Source organism: Schistocerca gregaria, chromosome 3, assembly GCF_023897955.1.
Source record: "Schistocerca gregaria isolate iqSchGreg1 chromosome 3, iqSchGreg1.2, whole genome shotgun sequence".
Classification (NCBI taxonomy): Eukaryota; Metazoa; Arthropoda; class Insecta; order Orthoptera; family Acrididae; genus Schistocerca; species Schistocerca gregaria.
In genome coordinates, this window is record NC_064922.1 from 614,402,141 (window position 1) to 614,421,626 (window position 19,486).

At 40.9% G+C, this 19,486-nt stretch overlaps 3 protein-coding genes across 4 annotated transcripts in view; 2 read left to right on the forward strand and 1 right to left on the reverse strand.

Annotated features, from left to right (window-relative positions):
• LOC126354395 (FAU ubiquitin-like and ribosomal protein S30) overlaps positions 1 to 4,433 on the forward strand; it is a 35,493-nt gene extending 31,060 nt beyond the window's left edge. For both annotated transcript variants that reach the window (XM_050004006.1, XM_050004005.1), the window contains exon 4: positions 4,158 to 4,433. In XM_050004006.1, the coding sequence (XP_049859963.1) occupies positions 4,158 to 4,283 (126 nt within the window). In that variant the 3' untranslated portion in view covers positions 4,284 to 4,433. The remainder of the gene's footprint in view (positions 1 to 4,157) is intronic.
• The window catches only part of LOC126354396 (uncharacterized), a 206,305-nt gene that overhangs the window by 39,361 nt on the left and 147,458 nt on the right, over positions 1 to 19,486 (reverse strand). The gene's annotated exons all lie outside the window — the stretch shown is intronic.
• The window catches only part of LOC126354393 (leucine-rich repeat flightless-interacting protein 2), a 235,681-nt gene continuing 231,683 nt past the window's right edge, over positions 15,489 to 19,486 (forward strand). Inside the window, exons 1-2 of the mRNA XM_050003998.1 lie at positions 15,489 to 15,888; positions 16,624 to 16,735. Coding sequence (XP_049859955.1) covers positions 15,836 to 15,888; positions 16,624 to 16,735 — 165 coding nt within the window. The 5' untranslated portion in view covers positions 15,489 to 15,835. The remainder of the gene's footprint in view (positions 15,889 to 16,623; positions 16,736 to 19,486) is intronic.

A 19,486-nucleotide genomic window follows, 5' to 3' on the forward strand; every position in this document is an offset into this window, starting at 1 on the left:
AGCAATGAAGGTTCATTTTGTTCGACGTGTGCAGAAGTGTTGCAGTGACAACTGCAGTGATACTGGAGCCTTCAGTCTGCCTTTCGAGGGGATACCCTCCCAGAGAAGGTCAAGGTTGTGTGCTGCAGGAGTGACGTGAAGCCGTACATACCACCACCCATGAGGTGATTTGATGCTTTCGTTTTGGGCATAAGTCTTCCCACTGTATGGCGGACTCTTTGTGTGATGACTGTGGACACCCACTCCATGAGGGAAGCCCCTGTGTTCTACCACCTGTGTGTGTGTCAATTGTCATGATCACCACTCCCCTTGCTCAGCTTAGAAGAGAGAAAAGAAGATCCAAGATTACAAGTCCCTGGATCGTCTGTCTTATGTTGAGGCTCACCAAAAGTATGGGAAGCTCCATCCAGTGTCACTATCTGTAACTTTTGCCTCTGTTACATCCTTTCCGCCCCCTCCTCCCTCTTCCTTACCCCAGCCCCGTCCCCCTCTCCTGCAGTTCCCATGGCCACCCGTCTGGGAGCCACTCCCACTCCCCAGCCAAAAAAGTGCCCCCTTTCTTTCTGCCGGTGTCTCTCAGGCCAGAAGACTCCTACCACCCCTCAGCCATGAGATGAACCATCTGCGTACCCCCAAGGTCACCTGCTCTCTTCAGAGGCATGAAAAGTGTGGTAAGGTGCCTCAGGCCGCTTGGCTATCTTGCATGCCACTATGGGGGACTGCCACTTCAATGGGGAGGGGTCTCCTAATTGACCAACTTATTACGGATGTTGATTTGTGTCTCCTCAATGATGATTCTCCTACCCACTTCAGAGCCACTCATGGCATCTTTAGTGCTATCAATCTCACAATCTCCTCTCTTGTGGCTTCCCTGTATTGGTCATCTCATGATGACCTATGTGACAGTGGCTACTTTCCAGTGATTCTATCATCCCCCTGCTGTCAACAGGCATACAGGCCTCACATTGGGCATTCCGCTGGGCCAATTGGCCTCTATATATGTTTACTGTGCACTTAAACACCTCCCTCTCAATTTGCATTAATGCGATCGTGCAACGTGTGTCTGCCACTATTCTTCATGTTGCCGGCACTGCTGTCCCCGTATCCACAGGTCCCCCCTTGCCGTCGTTGTCCAGGACTGCCGGCAGGCGCTGCAGCAATTTAAATGATACCCTTCACAGACCAACCTCCTCGCTTTTAAGTGTCTCCGTACTAAGGCTCATTACCTTTCTAAGCAGAGTAAAAAGGAATGCTGGGAGTGCTATGTTTTCCCCTGGGGACGTATGCCTCTTCATTGCAGGTTTGATCGAAGCTCCGTAGCCTTCTGTGCCAGCAGCGACAGTCAGTTGTCTAAGATCTTCATCTAGAACTTGCTCAGTGCACGATCCATTGGTCCTTGCAGAACACCTCGCCACACTCTTTGCAACAGCATCGGCGTCCTTTTCCTATCCTGCTACCTTTCTCCAGAGTTGAACAGATCCCCCTCTGTTTCATCCCACACCATGCTGAGGCCTATAATGAATGGGGATTCTTGCAGACTCCCAGGCCTGGATTCCATCCACAACCACATGATCCAACACTTCGATGTTCCCCACAGGCAACATCTCCTCAAGGTCTTCAACTGCATTTGGCTCACAGGTGCTTTTCCATCACAATGGTGAGACAGTATAGTTGTCTCCGTCCTTAAGCCCGGGAAGAACTCAACATCTCTAGACAGCTACCATCCAATTAGCCTGATGAATGTACTTAGTAAACTGCTCAAGAGAATAGTTAGCTTCAGATTATGTTGGATGCTCAAATCTCAGGGCCTTTTGTCCCCGTATCAATGTGGCTTCCAAGCAGGATGATCTCCAACTGAATATTTGCTCAGATAGGAAACAGCTCTCTGACAGGCTTTTACTAACTGCCGGCACCATGTGGCGGTCTTCTTTGACCTACATAAGGCATACAATGTGGCTTGCCACCATCACATTTTAGTTATCCTCCATGGCTGGGTCTTTCGTGGTCCCCTTTCAGTTTTTATCTGTGAGTTTTTGTCTCACTGGCTCTTCTGGGTTCAAGTTGGCACCTCACTCAGTGCCCTTCGGATTCAGGAGAATGGTATCCCACAGAGTTCTGTCCTAGGTGTCACACTCTTCCTCATAGCCATTGACGGGGGCTTGTAACCTCTGTTGGGCCTGTGGTTACCCCGGAGTTGTATGTCAGCAGATTTTTGTATCTGGTGCAGCTCCCACTTGGTAGCCTATGCTGAGCGCTTACTCAAAACAACTACCTGACAGGTCTCTGCGTGGGCCACTTCCCATGGCTTCCAGTTTTTTCCCGCCAAAATGCGAGTTATGCATTTTTATCATCGACCCATAGTACGCCCCGATCTCTAAATTTATTGAGGCAACCAGCTCCTCGTTGCAGCACAGTCCCATTTCTTGGGCCTTATTTTTGATAAAAAGCTGACATGGCTGCCCCATATTTGCCACCGAAAGACTACATGCATGTGGAAGCTTAATGCTATCTGTGTCATGGCCAACACAACCTGGGGTACAGACCACACCGCTCTTCTCCATCTTTCCTGTGCTCTGGTCTTGTCCAGACTAGATTATGGTAGTCGGGTTTATGACTCAGTGGCTCCTTTCACTTCGCAACTGCTTGACCCTCTTCACCATTGTGGGTACGTCTGGGTGTTGGTGCCTTTTGCACTAATCTTGTTGACAGTCTCCTCACAGAAGCGGCAATTCCCCCTCTACAAATACGACTGAGCCAACTCCTGGTTTCTTACGGAATCTACATTCACCTGTTACCTGACCATCCCGTGTACCGTGCCCTCTTTGCCAAAGAGGGATGTCTCCCCACTGACACCTGCCCACAGGTGGGATTGCCGGATGGCATGCGTCTCACATGTCATCTGTCAGGATCTCAATTTCCATTCACTGGAATGCACCCTGTGTCTTTCCTTCCAGATCCCCCCTTGGATGGTGCCTAGACCATGGATTAGGATTAATCTATTCCCGGGTCCTAAGACCTCTGTTGCCCTTATCGTTTTCCAGAATCTTGTACATGCCATCCTTGCAGAGTTCCAGGGTGCCACCATCTTCTACACTGATGGTTCTAAGGCAATCAATAAGATGGGACATGCTTTAAAGTCTCCTACTGACTCGGAACACCATTTATTGCCGGGATCACATAGTGTGCTCGCGGTAGAGCTCCTCGCCATCCACAGAGCCCTCCATTTTGTTTCTCAGACCTGCCTCCACATTGTTTTAATTTGTTCAGACTCAATGATCAGCCTGCAGGCTATTGACCGATGTTACTCTCATCATCCTTAGGTGTCTGCTATCCGTGACCTTCTCTGCCCTTGGCCGTGCTGCCTGCTCAGTTGTCTTTCTCTGGGTTTCAAGTCATGTAGGCATCCCAGGGATGAACAGGCTGACTGTTTGGCTAGAGAAGCAGATACTTGCCCCCATTTCCTTATATGATTTCACCTGTGAATATGTGGATCTTGCACAAAATGGAGTGACATATGATGTGCTACTGCTCATAGTAATAAACTCCTCACAATCAAGGAGTCTACTGCAGTTTGGCTCTCTTCCTTCTGCTCCTCTTGGGAAGATTCCACTGTTTTATACTAAGTATAATCTTCCTGATTCTTTAAATTTAATATTAGCAGGCAATTCATGGATGGTTGAACTGGTCCTGTTTCCTCCATGAAAGTGGGTTTTTATTTCCAGGTATAACGTTTTACTGTACTCTTGGAGCAGGGGCAGGGTGGTTGTGGTTGGGACCTCTCTTCATGTCTTCTTGGTCTGGAACCCCATGACCACTCTCCCTTGCCAAGACTGCCCTTTTTTCCAGATTTTTAATTTGATCCTACCTTTTATGCCTTTAACTGTGTGTGTTTTAACTTTTATTATTTTATAATTTTACTCCCCTGATTTGACCCTCTTTCTTCTGTGACTAACTTCGGAATCGCGGGACTGATGACCTCGCTGTTCGGTCCCATAAACCCTCTCAACTAGTCAGTCAGTCAGTTTGATCCACTTCCCTAAATCAACCTACTGTCCACTCTTGGTTCAACTGTTTGACTCATCATTGGGCAATTGATGCAAGCTTAGTGTACTAAAATTCAACAATTGAGGGATTAAGTAAGTGAATGTTTGTTTCAGGTTGAGAAGCAAGAAAAGAAAAAGAAGAAGACTGGCCGAGCCAAAAGAAGAATCCAATATAATCGTCGATTTGTCAATATTGTACAGACATTTGGTCGTAGAAAGGGACCTAATTCTAACTCTTAAATTTCTAGAATGGGAAGTGCAATATGATTTGCATGTAAAAATGCTTGGATTGATGATAATCTTAAGTGTGAGGGAGTTATGTTACCAAACATTGGCATCTTGTAATGTACAGATTTTTGTGTATCAATAAACAAATTATTTGATGTTAAATGGCTTTGGAAATGTACTTCTTTATTTCCTCTCCCCATTCTTCTTAATAGTTATCAGTGCTCATGGCCTGCTGCATTAATATAAGGAATCTACAAGGCATCTTACAATATGTTGCAGAAGGTATGTACTCATCATTTGCCTTCCTTCGAGTTATTTTCTTTGCAATATGTGGAATGGACCTAAGCTGTACAATGCGGGTCCTGCCAAAATTTCTCCTTGCTTTTATTCAAAGTTTGTGTGTTAAAGGTACATACTGTACTCTTTTGTCCTTGCTTGAAAGACAGGATGATGGAGTTTTGAGAGTGTACCTTTGGCTGTTTTGCCTTGTAATGCATCTTGTGGGGAAACTTTCCCACAGTTCTGGGATACACTTGTACCGAGAAAAAATATTAATTTCATAGCCCTTTTTCTGAATGAATTTTGTATCATGTCAGTTGTACTTTGCTACCAATGTGCCATCTGGGACATAGTGTTAATCGCAACTGCACAGCGTGTCTCGGCTCGCCTCACGGCGAATCTACACTACCATCGAGTGCCACCTATGTGCAGCCCCTGTCCATTTCTTACATATTCGCTCGTCCGAGACTCCCACAAGTGGTCGGATGTATTTGTGCGTTTGAATTGAAGAAGGTAGATTTATTGCCCAGCTAGGCCTATCAAATTATTTTAATGTGCGTCACTTCAGAATTCATTTTAATTGTTAGTACATTCATGTAAAATATGTAAGTGTCCAAACACCTCTTTCATTCAGAAAATTTTATTTCAAGGAAATTAGAAAACCCGAATACAAAGACTCCTTAGAACTTCAGGACAGACTTTTTGAGAACTATACTATGTTATTGACAAAAAAATTTGTAAGATACGCTGTTTAAGTGGGAACAAATACTACTGTTGTGATTAAAGTGATTCCAGCTTGTATTGTTTTACAATTTGAATTTTTTTACACAAAAGAATTTTTGCAATGCCCTCCTTTCACCTCATTTTATAGCTTACTTCATCAATAAAATCGTGCAACAACGATGACATGGTTTTTCAGTGCATAGGTCAACTTCGGATGCTGCTAGTAGAGGTAAGTAATGTGCTGATTTCTTCAATGGCACCTGATGATGGCCTCTGGTAAGTAGATATCTTCACCCTGTCCATAACATTATCAATCTGATGAGTGGTTTGGCAAAATGTGACAGGTGCATTTCTCAAGGTGCAGTATGTTTGATTTTTAATTTTTTCGGATGTTGTGTAGTGCACTTAAAGTAATAATATTATGATAGTAATAAATATTTTTATAATGAATTTATTTTTAAAAAGTCACGTGGCTTAACTATGAAGAGTAATATAATACAAATACAGTTCAAAAGTAGTGGAAAAATGGCATCTAATTGTGGAAAGCAAGAAGCTTTGATGTGATGGAAGAATGCAGCAGTGCTACTTCTCCTGCTTGGTCAGCTTCCACCCAGTGGTATTTATAACTCACTGGGGCCAGCCCAGTCATCATCTGACAGCTGAGCTCTGTCATGACGCCCTCTCCGTCGGACGTACCTGTGACACAGCTACCATCACCAGGCCTCATATCCCTGCCTGACAGCAGAGACCATTGGCAGTCTTACACCCTGCTTTCACCGTAAGTCTATTTGCCAGGATCCAGCTGCTTTCTCATGTTGAACTGAGTCACGGATCAGCACAACAAAATGACTGTCGCAAACTTTCGGCCAGCAAGGCCTTCATCAAGAACAGACACCTCACCCCCCCCCCCACCCCCCGCGCGTCCGCGCGCTCTCTCACACACACACACACACACACACACACACACACACACACACACACACACACACACACACACACACACACACGCGCGCGCGCACGAGAATTCAGTCTCTGGCAAATGAAGCCACACTGTGAGCAACAGCAACAGTGATGGGAGTGGCGACTGAGTGGGGGTAAGGAGGAGGATGGGGCGTGAAGGGGTAGGGGTGGTGGACAGTGAAATGCTGCTCAAGAGCATGCAGGGATGAGCTGCAGAGAGGGTGGGGTAGCTATGTGCAATTGGGAGGGTGGATGGAAGGCAGGGGGAAGTGTTAGGGGGGGCAGTGGAAAAGCAGAGAAATAAGAGAAGAGCTGGTGTTAATGGGAAGTATTCATATTGCCCAGGCTGTGAAGCAGTCATTCAAATGAAGGATGTCATGTTTGGCAGCATGCTCAGCAACCGGATGGTCCACTTGTTTCTTGGCCACAGTTTGTCTGTGACCATTCATGTGAACAAACAGTTTGTTGGTTGTCATGCCTACATAAAATGCAACTCAGTGGTTGCAGCTTGGCTTGTAGATCACATGATCGATTTCACAGGTAGCTCTGCCTGTCCTGTGATGGTATAGATTGTCTGTGACTGGACTGGAGTAGGTGCTGGTGGAAGGATGTATGGGACAGGTCTTGCATCTAGGTCTATTTCAGGAACATGAGCCATGAGGTAAGGGGTTGAGAGCAGGGGTTGTGTAGAGTCAGTGGGCAGTGGAATACCACTGTGGGAGGGGTGGGAACAATAGTGGGCAGGACATTCCTCATTTCAGGGCACGACGAGAGAAAGTAGAAACTCTGGCAGAGAAGGTAATTCAGTTGCTCTAGCCCTGGGTGGTACTGAGTTATGAGGGGATGCACCTCTGTGGCTGGATGGTGAGACTTTGGGAGGTGGTGGGAGACTGGAAAGATAAGGCACGAGAGATTTGTTTTTGTACAAGGTTCACGGTCTGTGAAGGTTTCAGTCAGACCCTGGGTATATTTCGAGAGGGACCGCTTGTCACTGCAGATGCGACAACCACGGGTGACTAGGCTATATGGAAGGAACTCGTTGGTATGGAAAAGGTGGTAGCTGTTGAAGTGGAGACATTGCTGGTGGTTAGTAGATTTGACATGGACAGAGGCACTGATGTAGCCCATCTTTGAGGTGGAAGGAGGCTTGTTGGGTTTAGTAGGATCAGGTGAAGCAAATGGGGGAGAAGCTGTTGAGGTTCTGGAGGAATGTGATCTGAATCAGGTGAGGGGTTTAGGATTTTGGGTGTTTAGGAAGGAGTTCTCTAGATGGCCCACAAATAGGTTGGCATAAGATCGTGCCACGCGGTTGCTCATAGCCATAACCCGGATTTGTTTGTAGTTAGCGCCTTCAAAGGAGAGGTAACTGCAGTAAGGATATAGTTGGCCATGGCGACTAGAAGGAGGTTGTTGGTTTGGAATCTGTCAGGCATTCAGAGTGTTCAGTAGAGGTAAGGCCATGGGCTTTAGGGATGTTAGTGTAAAGGAAGGTGGCATCAATAGTGACGAGCAGGGCACCGTGTGGTAACGGGACAGAATCTGTGGGAAGTCGGTGAAGGAAACAGTTGGTATCTCTTATATAGAAGGGTAGATCCTGGGTAATAGGTTGAAGGTGTTGACCCACGAGAGCAGAGATTCTCTCAGTGGAGGCACAGTAACTAGCCACAATGGGGCATCCTGGGTGGTTGGATTGATGGACTTTAGGAAGCATGTAAAAGATAGGAGTGCAGGGAGTAGTGGGGGTGAGCAGAGAGATGACTTCAGGGAGAGATTCTGGGATCGGTCTAAGGATCTGGAGTGTGTGTGGAGATCCCGCTGAATTTCTGGAATGAGGTCATTGTGATAAAGTTTGTACGTGGATGTATCTGACAGCTGGAGCAGTCCTTCTGCCAGGTAATCCTAGCGGTTCAAAACAGTGGATGGACAACATTAAGACATATACATAATTTGAAAGCATAATCAGAAAAAAGAGGGGGACTGAAACAAACCTAATTCCAATTGGAGGTCAATCATTACTGAAGACTCGGGATTTTGGTGTCAGAAGCCACACTCTCTGTTAACTGAGGACATTACAGTCAATTTAATATTCAGACTAAGATGATTTGATGGTGAGGAAATAGTAAACAAGGATACAGAGCTAAATGATGAATGATTAGAAGTTGTTGTCAAGGGACTAAGACAATACCAGTCGACATAATAGTGGATAGCAGCTACACAGGGGTACACATCTCTCAGATTCCTAGTTTCCAGGCCTCCAAATATGGGTGATGTATCCACATAGTATGGCTGCACACCATAGCTTCTTCAAGAACCTGGGACCTCTGGTACATCATCCAAACTACCAGCAATACCTGTTGTATCATAAAATACTCCCACATTAATTACTTGAAATAACTCTGATGCAATTACTTCAAGCCACACTAGATTACGCACTGCCTGACAGAAAAAGTGAAGCATTCAGAAGACACGATTGGATGTCAATGTTACTTTTTTTTCACATACACACCACAACAAATATAAATTATTAGAGTTGCAATTCTTTATGACAGGTAGAATGACCATGAGTGTGCATCAGTGTTGTTCATGTTTATTGTCATTACCAGGCACACAAGTCAAAGTTAATCAAGTTTATCTTAAAATTATCTCGTAAAGTTATGTTTCTACAGTACCTCATGGCCTCATGTTTCCTCATAGACAAAAGAAATAGATGACTAAAAATTGCGTGGAGTGATTCTGGTAAATTACATGTGGGTTTTAGAAACAAAACTTGCCTTGTCTGAAAGGAAAGATACAAATAAGTGTGTTTAACAGTTTTTACATACAGCAGTGAGACATGGATTTTTTAATGCAAAGAAATAAAAAAAATTATTAAGGTTGCTCACTGAGAACTGGAGAGATGTGGTACATGGTGGGAATATCTAGGTGAGACAGGAAAACAAACATATGGGCTGGGGAACAGATTGGAATGGAAGACATAAATATGACCACAATTAAAATGTAATGGAGGTGAGTGGGAGATGTATAGACATCAGGTGGACCAAAGTAGTTTCTTGCTGAATTCAAATAGATAAAGACAGAATAAGACCTTATGAAAGTTGGTCAGATATCGTAATACAAGCAAACTATACCTTCTTATTTGAGGACTGTAGTGTATGGAAATATCTAGAGGAAGCATTTATCCCTCAGTGACACACACAATAAAGCCCAAATGATTGTGAAAGCCCAGTGGATGAGGAGGAGCTCTAATCTAGTATAACAGACAATGACCATCGAAGTAAGTGATACCCACTATTAATATAGGCCTACATAAGATAAAACACTGTCATTATGTGATCAAGGACAATACTTGACATAGCTCATTTATTTTATGTCTCAACTGTCTCCAGGGGTACAATGTGGGGATTTCAATGTTGATTCCCTGAAAGAGTGTAATAGGAAGAATGACCTTTTAGTATTACTCAGTTCTTTCAATTTGAGCTCCGTCATTGATTTTCCTACTCGGATAACAAAGAACAGCAGTACATTGATAGATAACTTTTTTATAGACCAAGATAAGTTTAAGGACATAAATGCTTATCCTGTTGAGAATGGTCTTTCAGATCATAGTGCACAGCTTGTTACAGTACATGACATAGCTCCATGCAGTATAATAAATCAGACTTTCAAAGCAGTGCGTTCAATTAACAATATAAATATTGCAAACTTTAGGGAAAGCCTACAGCAGCTAGACTGGGATGAAGTGTATAAGGAACCCGATGCAAACTTGAAATATAACTTATTTCACAATACATTTTTAAGGGTATTTGAAAATTGTTTTCCCAAGAAAATAGTTAAACATAATTCCAAGAAAACATATAAAAAACCTTGGCTAACTAAAGGAATAAGAATATCTTGCAACCGCAAAAGAGAACTGTATCTAACAGCAAGATGGAGTACTGCCCCCGAAATTGTTCAATATTATAAAAACTATTGTGCGGTACTAAGAAAAGTTATTAAAAAGTCCAGAAGCATGTGTATCATGTCTGAGATCAGTAACTCTGATAATAAAATTAAAGCAATTTGGAATATTATTGAAAGGGAAACAGGGCAACCAAGAGCACAGGAAGACTTTAGTGCAATAAAATTGAATGACAAGTGCACTAACAAACAATCAGAAATTGAAAATATTTTGAATAATCATTTTTTAAATGTTGTGGAGAAAATAGGATCTAGATCTTCACTAGAAGAGGCAAGGCTATTAATAGAAGAGGCCATACCTGCACAGTTTGAAACAGCTGTAATTCCACCAACCTCTCCCTCTGAAATCAGTAAAATAATAAACTCACTGAAAAGTAAAAGCTCTTACGGAATTGATGGCATTTCCAGCAAAGTACTTAAAGCTTGTTCCCCACAGATAAGTAGAATTCTCAGCCACGTATGTAATAGCTCTTTGGAGCAGGGTGTTTTCCCTGATAGACTGAAATATGCCATTGTAAAACCATTGCATAAAAAGGGGGATATGTCGGATGTCAACAACTACCGCCCAATCTCTCTTCTGACAGCTCTATCAAAAATTTTTGAGAAAGTAATGTATTCAAGAGTAGCCTCCCATATTTGTAAAAATAAAGTACTAACAAAATGTCAGTTTGGTTTTCAGAAAGGCTTTTCAACAGAAAATGCTATATATGCTTTCACTGATCAAATATTAAATGCTCTGAATAACCGGACATCACCCATTGGTATTTTTTGTGATCTCTCAAAGGCCTTTGATTGTGTAAATCATGGAATTCTTTTAGATAAGCTAAATCATTATGGTTTGAGTGGGGCAGTGCACAAATGGTTTAATTCATACTTAACTGGAAGAATGCAGAAAGTTGAAATAAGTGGTTCGTGTAATGTTAAAACAGCTGATTCCTCAAACTGGGGTGCTATCAAGCACGGGGTCCCACAGGGTTCGGTCTTAGGTCCTTTACTGTTCTTGATATACATTAATGACTTACCATTCCACATTGATGAAGATGCAAAGTTAGTTCTTTTTGCTGATGATACAAGTATAGTAATAACATCCAAAAACCAAGAACTAAGTGATGTAATTGTAAATGATGTTTTTCACAAAATTATTAAGTGGTTCTCAGCAAACGGACTCTCTTTAAATTTTGATAAAACACAGTATATACAGTTCCGTACAGTAAATGGCAAAACTCCAGTAATAAATATAGAATTTGAACAGAAGTCTGTAGCTAAGGTAGAATTTTCAAAATTTTTAGGTGTGTCCATTGATGAGAGGTTAAACTGGAAGCAACACATTGATGGTCTGCTGAAACGTCTGAGTTCAGCTACGTATGCTATTAGGGTTATTGCAAATTTTGGTGATAAGAATCTCAGTAAATTAGCTTACTATGCCTACTTTCATTCACTGCTTTCGTATGGCATCATATTCTGGGGTAATTCATCGTTGAGTAGAAAAGTATTCATTGCACAAAAACGTGTAATCAGAATAATTGCTGGAGCCCACCCACGGTCATCCTGCAGACATCTATTTAAGGATCTAGGGATCCTCACAGTAACCTCACAGTATATATATTCCCTTATGAAATTTGTTGATAATAATCCAACCCAATTCAAAAGTAATAGCAGTGTGCATACCTATAACACCAGGAGAAAGGATGATCTTCACTATGCAGGGTTAAATCTGACTTTGGCACAGAAAGGGGTAAATTATGCTGCCACAAAAGTCTTTGGGCACCTACCAAACAGCATCAAAAGCCTGACAGATAGCCAACTAACATTTAAAAATAAATTAAAAGAATTTCTAGATGACAACTCCTTCTACTCATTGGCTGAATTTTTAGATATAAAGTAAGTAAAAAAAAAAAAAAAAAAAAAAAACTTAATCATTAGTGTCATGCAATATTTTGTGTAATGTAATTTCTTGTACAGACATCTTTTATTAACCTGACACGTTCCACATCATTACGAAGTGTCGTATTCATGATCTATGGAACAAGTATTAATCTAATCTAATCTAATCTAGTGTTAGGGAGGAGATGAGGTAATAGCAAAAGTAAAGCTATAAGGATGGGTGATGAGGCAAGTTTGGGTAGCTCAGTTGGTAGAGAAGGTCCTGAGTTAGTCTCGATCCATCAAATAGTTTTAATCTGCTAAGAAGTTTCATATCAGTGCACACTCTGCTGCAGAATGAAAAATTCAGCCTGGATTGATAAGTGGTAACAAATGTCTGTTATCTATGTAAGACTGCTCATAAAATTACCATCATGACTGGTATAAGATACCTGAATTTTGAAAGTCAAACTACCCATACAAACAAGGCAATAGTAATGGAATTTGTGATGCAGATGAGGTCAATGATAATGTCATTTTATTTCAATGAAAGACAAGGTATGAAACATTTTTCTTTGCATTTTTGTTTCCTGCCTACGCACAGGAACTGAAATGCAGAAGCCAGACAATAAAACAATGCTTTTATGAAAATACAATAGTATTAATAATGTGAAGTTCATGTAAGTTTTGCCAAGCATTGGACTGCCTTGAAGAATAAAGTATACTTGAAATACAGCTTTTCTCTTACCTTGTTGTCTTCAAATACCATTAGTGAGTACATACGTTGGTGAAGTCTAAGAATTGCTAGGTTGCGGAAGAGCTTTCTGCAAGATGTTTATTAGATTCTCACAATATCCTTCCTCCACACTTCTGTAGAATAAATACTTTTTGGGCATTAGCCATGTTGTGACAGAAGATTACGCCACAGGGCAGTAGCAGTAAAAAGTTGGGCAAATATCCTGACCGACCCTGATATATTTTTCAAAATAATGCACATATTGGCAACTTGCTTTAAATGTTCACGAATGTAAATATGTACACTTCACAAAATGTAGATAAATAGCACATTATGACTTCAAATCAGCGAGTTTCAGTTGGAACCAGTCAACTCATGCAAATAACTTGAGTCAGTGTAACAGTTTGTGAGAATAAGCATAGAGCGACCACAAAGACTTCGTCGGGTGCAAAGTAGGTGGTAGACTTTGGTTTGTTGGTAGGATACTGGGAAAATGCAGTTAGTTCTCAAACGAGATTGCTTAACATGTTGACTGCCTCACAGTGATGGATGTTTTACTGTCAGACCAGGCACACAGCATTAGGGTGAGGATGTGCTGTGGCCACCAAGGCTGCATAGTGTCAGGCATTTAGGTCTAATGTAGCTGCCAGTGACCACATGGCAGTTAAAAAAATTCTGGTGTGACCCATCCTAGAATATTGCTCTTGTGTGTGAGACCCATGCCAAAGGAAGCTGTCATGAACATCTGGAAGCCTTTCAAATGCACTGTGGATGGTGTTTTTGAACATTCTGCCTACTTCTGTTTTGATCTTGATAGATTTCCTCCTTCACAACATCTTGTGTAGCTGTACTTTCCCTTTTGAGGTCATCTTTAATTTGGGCCAACCATCTCTTTCTTGGACATACAAATGGTCTTCATTCTAGCATATTAATTTCCAGGTACTGACAGAGAGTCAGTGTAGGCTGGATCTGTTTTACATGACCAAATCACTTCAGCTTCACTGCATGTGGCATTCTCTCCACCATCATTTCAAGTTGCAGTTCTCTCCTCATGTGTTCATTTTCGATCTTGTCTCTCCTTATCTTTTGTAGGGCAGTCCTAATGAATTTCTTTTCAAAAGCTTGTTGTCATCATTGTGTTTTAGTTTCAATGATGCTGTCCAGACTATAGGACATAATGGGCAGAAGGTCTGTTTAGCTCCTAACAGAATGTCCTTATCCCAAATACATCTTCATACTAGACTGAAATATTTTGATTATTTGGTTACCCAGTCCAGAAATTCAACGTCACCACTTCGGTTACTTGCTGCAGCACTAATGTTATGTCAAAGTATCCACATTCTCAATCTTCTTCCCCTCCAACAAAAGTTTACATACAGTGGGTGTTCTAGTCATTTGCATTGCAACTATCTTGTTTTTGCTGGCAAATAATATAAACTCTGTGAACTTTATATTCCATTGTTTCGGTTTCTTCTGTACCCCGTTGTTGGTTTCATCCCAAATGGAGACATCAACTGCAAATGCAAGAGCAGTTTTGGGCTTATTTTCCCATCCTACATGTCTTACATTATGGTAACCACGAGTATGACGATAAGTAATGCAGAAAGGGGCTGCCATGCTTGCACGCCTTACTCTGTTTTAAACTACTTTGACCTTCAATCTCTTATTTGTACAACACACTCACTGCAACTGAGTTTTTGTAATTAGAGAGTTGATGACATCCTATTTTTCGAAACAGTTCCAAATAGGACTAACAGCTTATATTTAACATTTATATTTTTAAAAAAAAGGGGGGGGGGGCAGTTCCAAATAGGACTAACAGTTTATATTTAACATTTATATTTTTTTTTTTTAAAAAAAGGGGGGGGGGGGTGTGGAAGCAAGAGTGATGCAACATTGAGGTGCAGAAAAACCTGAATTGGAAGATGCTAGATGACACCACCAGCTATCCTGCAAAAGTCTACTTAGCCTATAATGTTTCAAGAACCAGTATTAAAGTGTGAAATCTAGGAATATACTGCTGCCTTCTATGTACAACTCCTGAAGGGCTGCAAAGATAAGATGAGCCTTATTACTGCATGCACAGAGGCATTCAGTCAGTTTATCTACACTCCATACAGGAATGGAATTAAAAATAAATACATGGTATCATGTGATGTGCTGTCTAACTTCCACTTGACATTTGTTTGCAGAGTATGGATGCATTAAATAAAGCCCTCTCTTCCTGACACAAGATTCTTTGATCCCAGATGTTAGCCACTTTTTACTGGCTTTTACTGTAATTGTTCCTGGCCTACTATGGAAAAAAACTGGATTCATAATAATGTATGAATATTTTTAGAAACTACTTGAATTTATCAACCTTTATAACCTTCTCCCTTATTCATATGCAAATTCTCTGTGAATAGTGTGTCTCAGTTAACTTTTATAATTCTGTTAAAGTATGTGTTTCCATTCTTGGCTAAATTTAACTGATAATGCACATAATGTTGTATAAAAAGGTGGATGTATACGTACGGTAGGCCTATCGCACTACGAGAATACAAATCATGTTACGATAATAATCTCAGAATAACTAACAAAGATGAACTCAATTAAATTGAGAATGTAGATGAATACTCTTCGCATTATTTGAAGTTTTTATAATGTTTTGCGCTGTTGACTCGTACAAAAGATTGAGTCTGATTATTTTCATTTTTCTTGATCAAAGTGTTGGCTTGTTAATGTTACTGGGCATGCCAAATGGTTTCTGGACGTTGGCTGTTAAGACGGCCGCACTCTTGTATGGAACTATGTTCCTCAATAAACACAGCCACACGTCTATTAAATGTGTCAACACATCGAAAATGTTGTATACTTGTTTGTAAGCGTTAGAAACGACGCGTAACGTATTACTTCAGTTCACTGTACGACGAAAACATTCAATATTCTTCGCAACTTTACTACTCTTTAATTCAGTACAGATCAGCACAAATTGATATAGCAGAACTATATTGTAGAGTCAGTGTCTAAGTCTACACTCTGGCAGTCTGCACTAGTAACGGAAATGATTTTCTTTTGCTTGTTTCGCTTTCTGTGGTTCCGGCGAACTCTAAGGAGGTACGAATAATCGCCAACTCAAACACTTTGTACATGTTTGTGTTCTCCTTCCTTTTTTTTTTTTTGTATACGTGAGTAGCAAAATTAAAGACCTTCCTTCAACCTGGTGGTGCTATCTGGCGGCCGAAAGATGTACTGTTGTGTAAGTGGAGGAGAAAAAAGTGAGAATAATGGCCCACATGTGATGAATAAGTGCAAATTAATTGAACTCTTCAATTGTAAAAGCTTTAGACAACTCTGTCAGAAATGTGTGTGAGGCAAAACAGTGTTTAAAATGCCCTTCTGTGTGCTAACTCAATGTGAAAGTGTTCTCCGTGGATATAATCACTGAACTAGTAAACTTAGCCAAATGACATGAAGGTCGCCAAATGATTGATTATTTATAGCAAATTATGTATTTTATCGTATTTGACGTTGTAACAATGAAGTTTTACACAAGAAGAAGATCACTGTTGTTGTTGTGAAGTGAGTACCATCAATACACGCAAGTGAGCAGTTAGTGTAATGCATTTAAAGTATTGTCCCGCAGTGTTCCGTATCGGATGACAAGTTAACACGAAATATAAGTGAAAGTTGAGCGTTTTGCCTGTATATTATTACGCACAAAATAGGATGCATCTTCCATGCAAGGGATTATAGCTATATAGTAAGCCTACTCGGCTATAAACTAAGTGCATAACTCTGTAACCTTATTTCGTGTGAGATTCATGTCACGCTGTTTCTTGAATGTTTCAGATATTATCGGGTTCTCTGTACCATGGATAATCCATCAGCTGGTGGCGGGCGGCGAAGAGTAACAACAAAACATTCTGCAGAAGATCAAGCACTAGATCAGATCGCGAAAGAGGTATTTACATGAATCAGCAGCCACACCTGCGCGCTTTGTGCGCCAATAGTTCACTGTTATGATTGTCGTTTTAAGATTTCTGTTCTTCCTTATCAGCTTTGCAGCTTCAGCTTATCTGGTAACGCACGAGTGGCGTGTGTCGTCTGATTTCAAATGTTTTAGCATGTACATTGACGTTGATGTCTGCCTATGTGTAACACTGTGTATAGCAAGTATTTCTTCAGCCGCAATTTCACGTGAAGACAATTGAAACGTATGTGAAACGTGCAGTGTGTTGACAAGCTCTGTGCTGTTTCATTTCACTTGTAGACACATTTCTGGCTAACCCCATAATGACAGAACTTTGCTTCTGTTTACTTATTCACCTAAAGAAGGAAAAAGAGAAGTAAATTGATAGCATTTTGTGTCTGTTCACACGCATTACAATTTTAAATACGAATACATAATAGCTTACAGAAGACACTTTTCATCCTTAAAATGTTACACATCTGTGTTCAAATGCTGCAGGAATGAAATGATTATGTCACCTAGTGATTTTGCACTACTGAAATGAAAAATGAGCTTTTAAATTAAAGTCTGATATAGGAATAGATCTAACTAAATCACGTGCTTATTCAATGCTTAAATATTTCTTTTCCATATCCAAGTGCATCGTCAGGTGAATTGTAACTTAACAAGGTTTGCTGTTTTATTTTCTGTGACATCTTATAGTTTGTGTACCCATGGGACAAAGAGCAATATTTGATATGAGTTGTTGGCTTTGAGCAGTAACATAGGAAACCTACAAAAAATATCAAAAACTACATGGTGACTAAAACATAATGGTTATATGCAGTCAGCACCATAAGAGGTATCAACATGGAGAACACACAGAATCCCAGGAGGGAGTCATTGTGTTTGGATGTACCCATGACCACATCATGAAAGAAGTAGTTTGACGCAAGCAACATAGGTGCCCCGTTAATTGTTATCTTGTTAATAGAGAAGAAATATGCTGTGGGCCAAAACCATTTAGTGCAGTGTGTTTTAAAGGTTTATTCTTTCCTGTGTATTATCTACCTGTCACTCTTGTGTAAAGAAACTTAAGTGCTATGTACTTCAAATTGATGAGTGGTATAAAAAAAGAAATACTCAGTTGCTATACAAATGCCCTCTTTTTACCCAGTGCTTTAGGGTTGGGTGTTGCTGTGCACTTTTGTAAAATTTAATTTGTGTGGTTGAGATGCATTTAAATTTGTACATTTCTAGATGTGGAAAACAGGGTACATTGAACACTGGAAGCTAGGGTTTCCTCAGGAACAAAGAACCACTAAATACAGATTTAGTCTGTGGTATAAGGTCTCACATTCGGTTGTACCTACAGTTTATGAAGTATGAAAACTATTTTTGTTTCCATGGAGAATTACCATGCCAGTCTTCCTGCAAGTATATTTGTAGGTATTCCAAACATTATGCAAGTTATTGAGCTTGGAAACAGCATTGTTCTACATGTTTCTATATGTGTTTCTTGTTCGTTCATCATTCCATATTTCCTCTTAAACCACTGGATTGATTTAAACCAAATTTTGTGCACATACTACATATTTTCTGGGAGAAGTACTGTGGGGGATGAAAAGGGTTGGTAACCCATGATACTTAGGCTGTCGTGAATGTTGTGCGGTAGTGTTAGAATGTATGCAAAGAACTATGCATGCAGATGGGCATGGCTCAACAGAGAGGGAGGGGAGAAGGAAATAGGCATAGAGAGGGGGGAGGAGGTGGTGAAGAGCAGACAGGGAGGAGGTGGTGGTGGTGGTGGTGGGCAGAGAGAGGAGAGGTAAAAGAGATAAGTGAGAGAGGGGATGAGGAGATGGATAGAGAGAGAGCTAGAAGGTGGTGGTGGAGGTGGACAGAGAAGGGGGAAGAGGAGGATATAGACAGAGAGAAGGGGAATGAGAAAATGGACAGGGAGAGGGGGAAGGAGGAGATGTGAGAAATATACATGCCATACGTATACATGGGGCAAAGCCACCAGTAAAAAGCTAGTTAATTTACATTTTGCCAGCAAAAGTTGGTTGAGTAATGCAAGCTATGAACATATTGAAAGTATGGGTAGGATTAGATTTCCCTACATTTTAATTTTATCGTTTTTGATTATTGTGACTGATTTACATTTGTGAAGTGGGAGAGGGAAAAACATCTATCCTCAGAAAATCCTGGTTTTATTTTATTTTTCCAAATTGATTATCATCAGATATTATAACAGCAATATATAGTGTTCTACATAGTTTCTGTCACTAAAAGTTTATTTTCACTGATTTTGTGATTCACTTATATATAAAATAATAATAATGACACTCTGGACATACTGTATTGTAATTCACTGTAGTGTGTGTGAAGATTGTATGGAAGCTGTTAAAGAAGAATGCAGTGAACTTAGTTGAACTCCTTGAAGGTTAAAAGCTGTTGTGTGTGACCATCCATTACTGCGGAGAAGCACTGGGTGGTTATAATTAATCTTTCTTTATTTAACATGTTGTAAAACAGAAACTAGTTATGGTATGAGTACCAGACTTGGTAGCTTTAATGTCCAGAGTATAGGATGCATGATTCCCTAATGTCACAGCGCTACCATCCAGTTCCAGCCATGGCCACCTGGTGCTGTGATCAGTCATCGTGATTCGTAGTCTCACAGAGTGTACTTGTTGATGTGTGAACATGATCTTGGAGAAAAGGAGGAGGACATTATTGGTGAATTATCAAAACAACAGT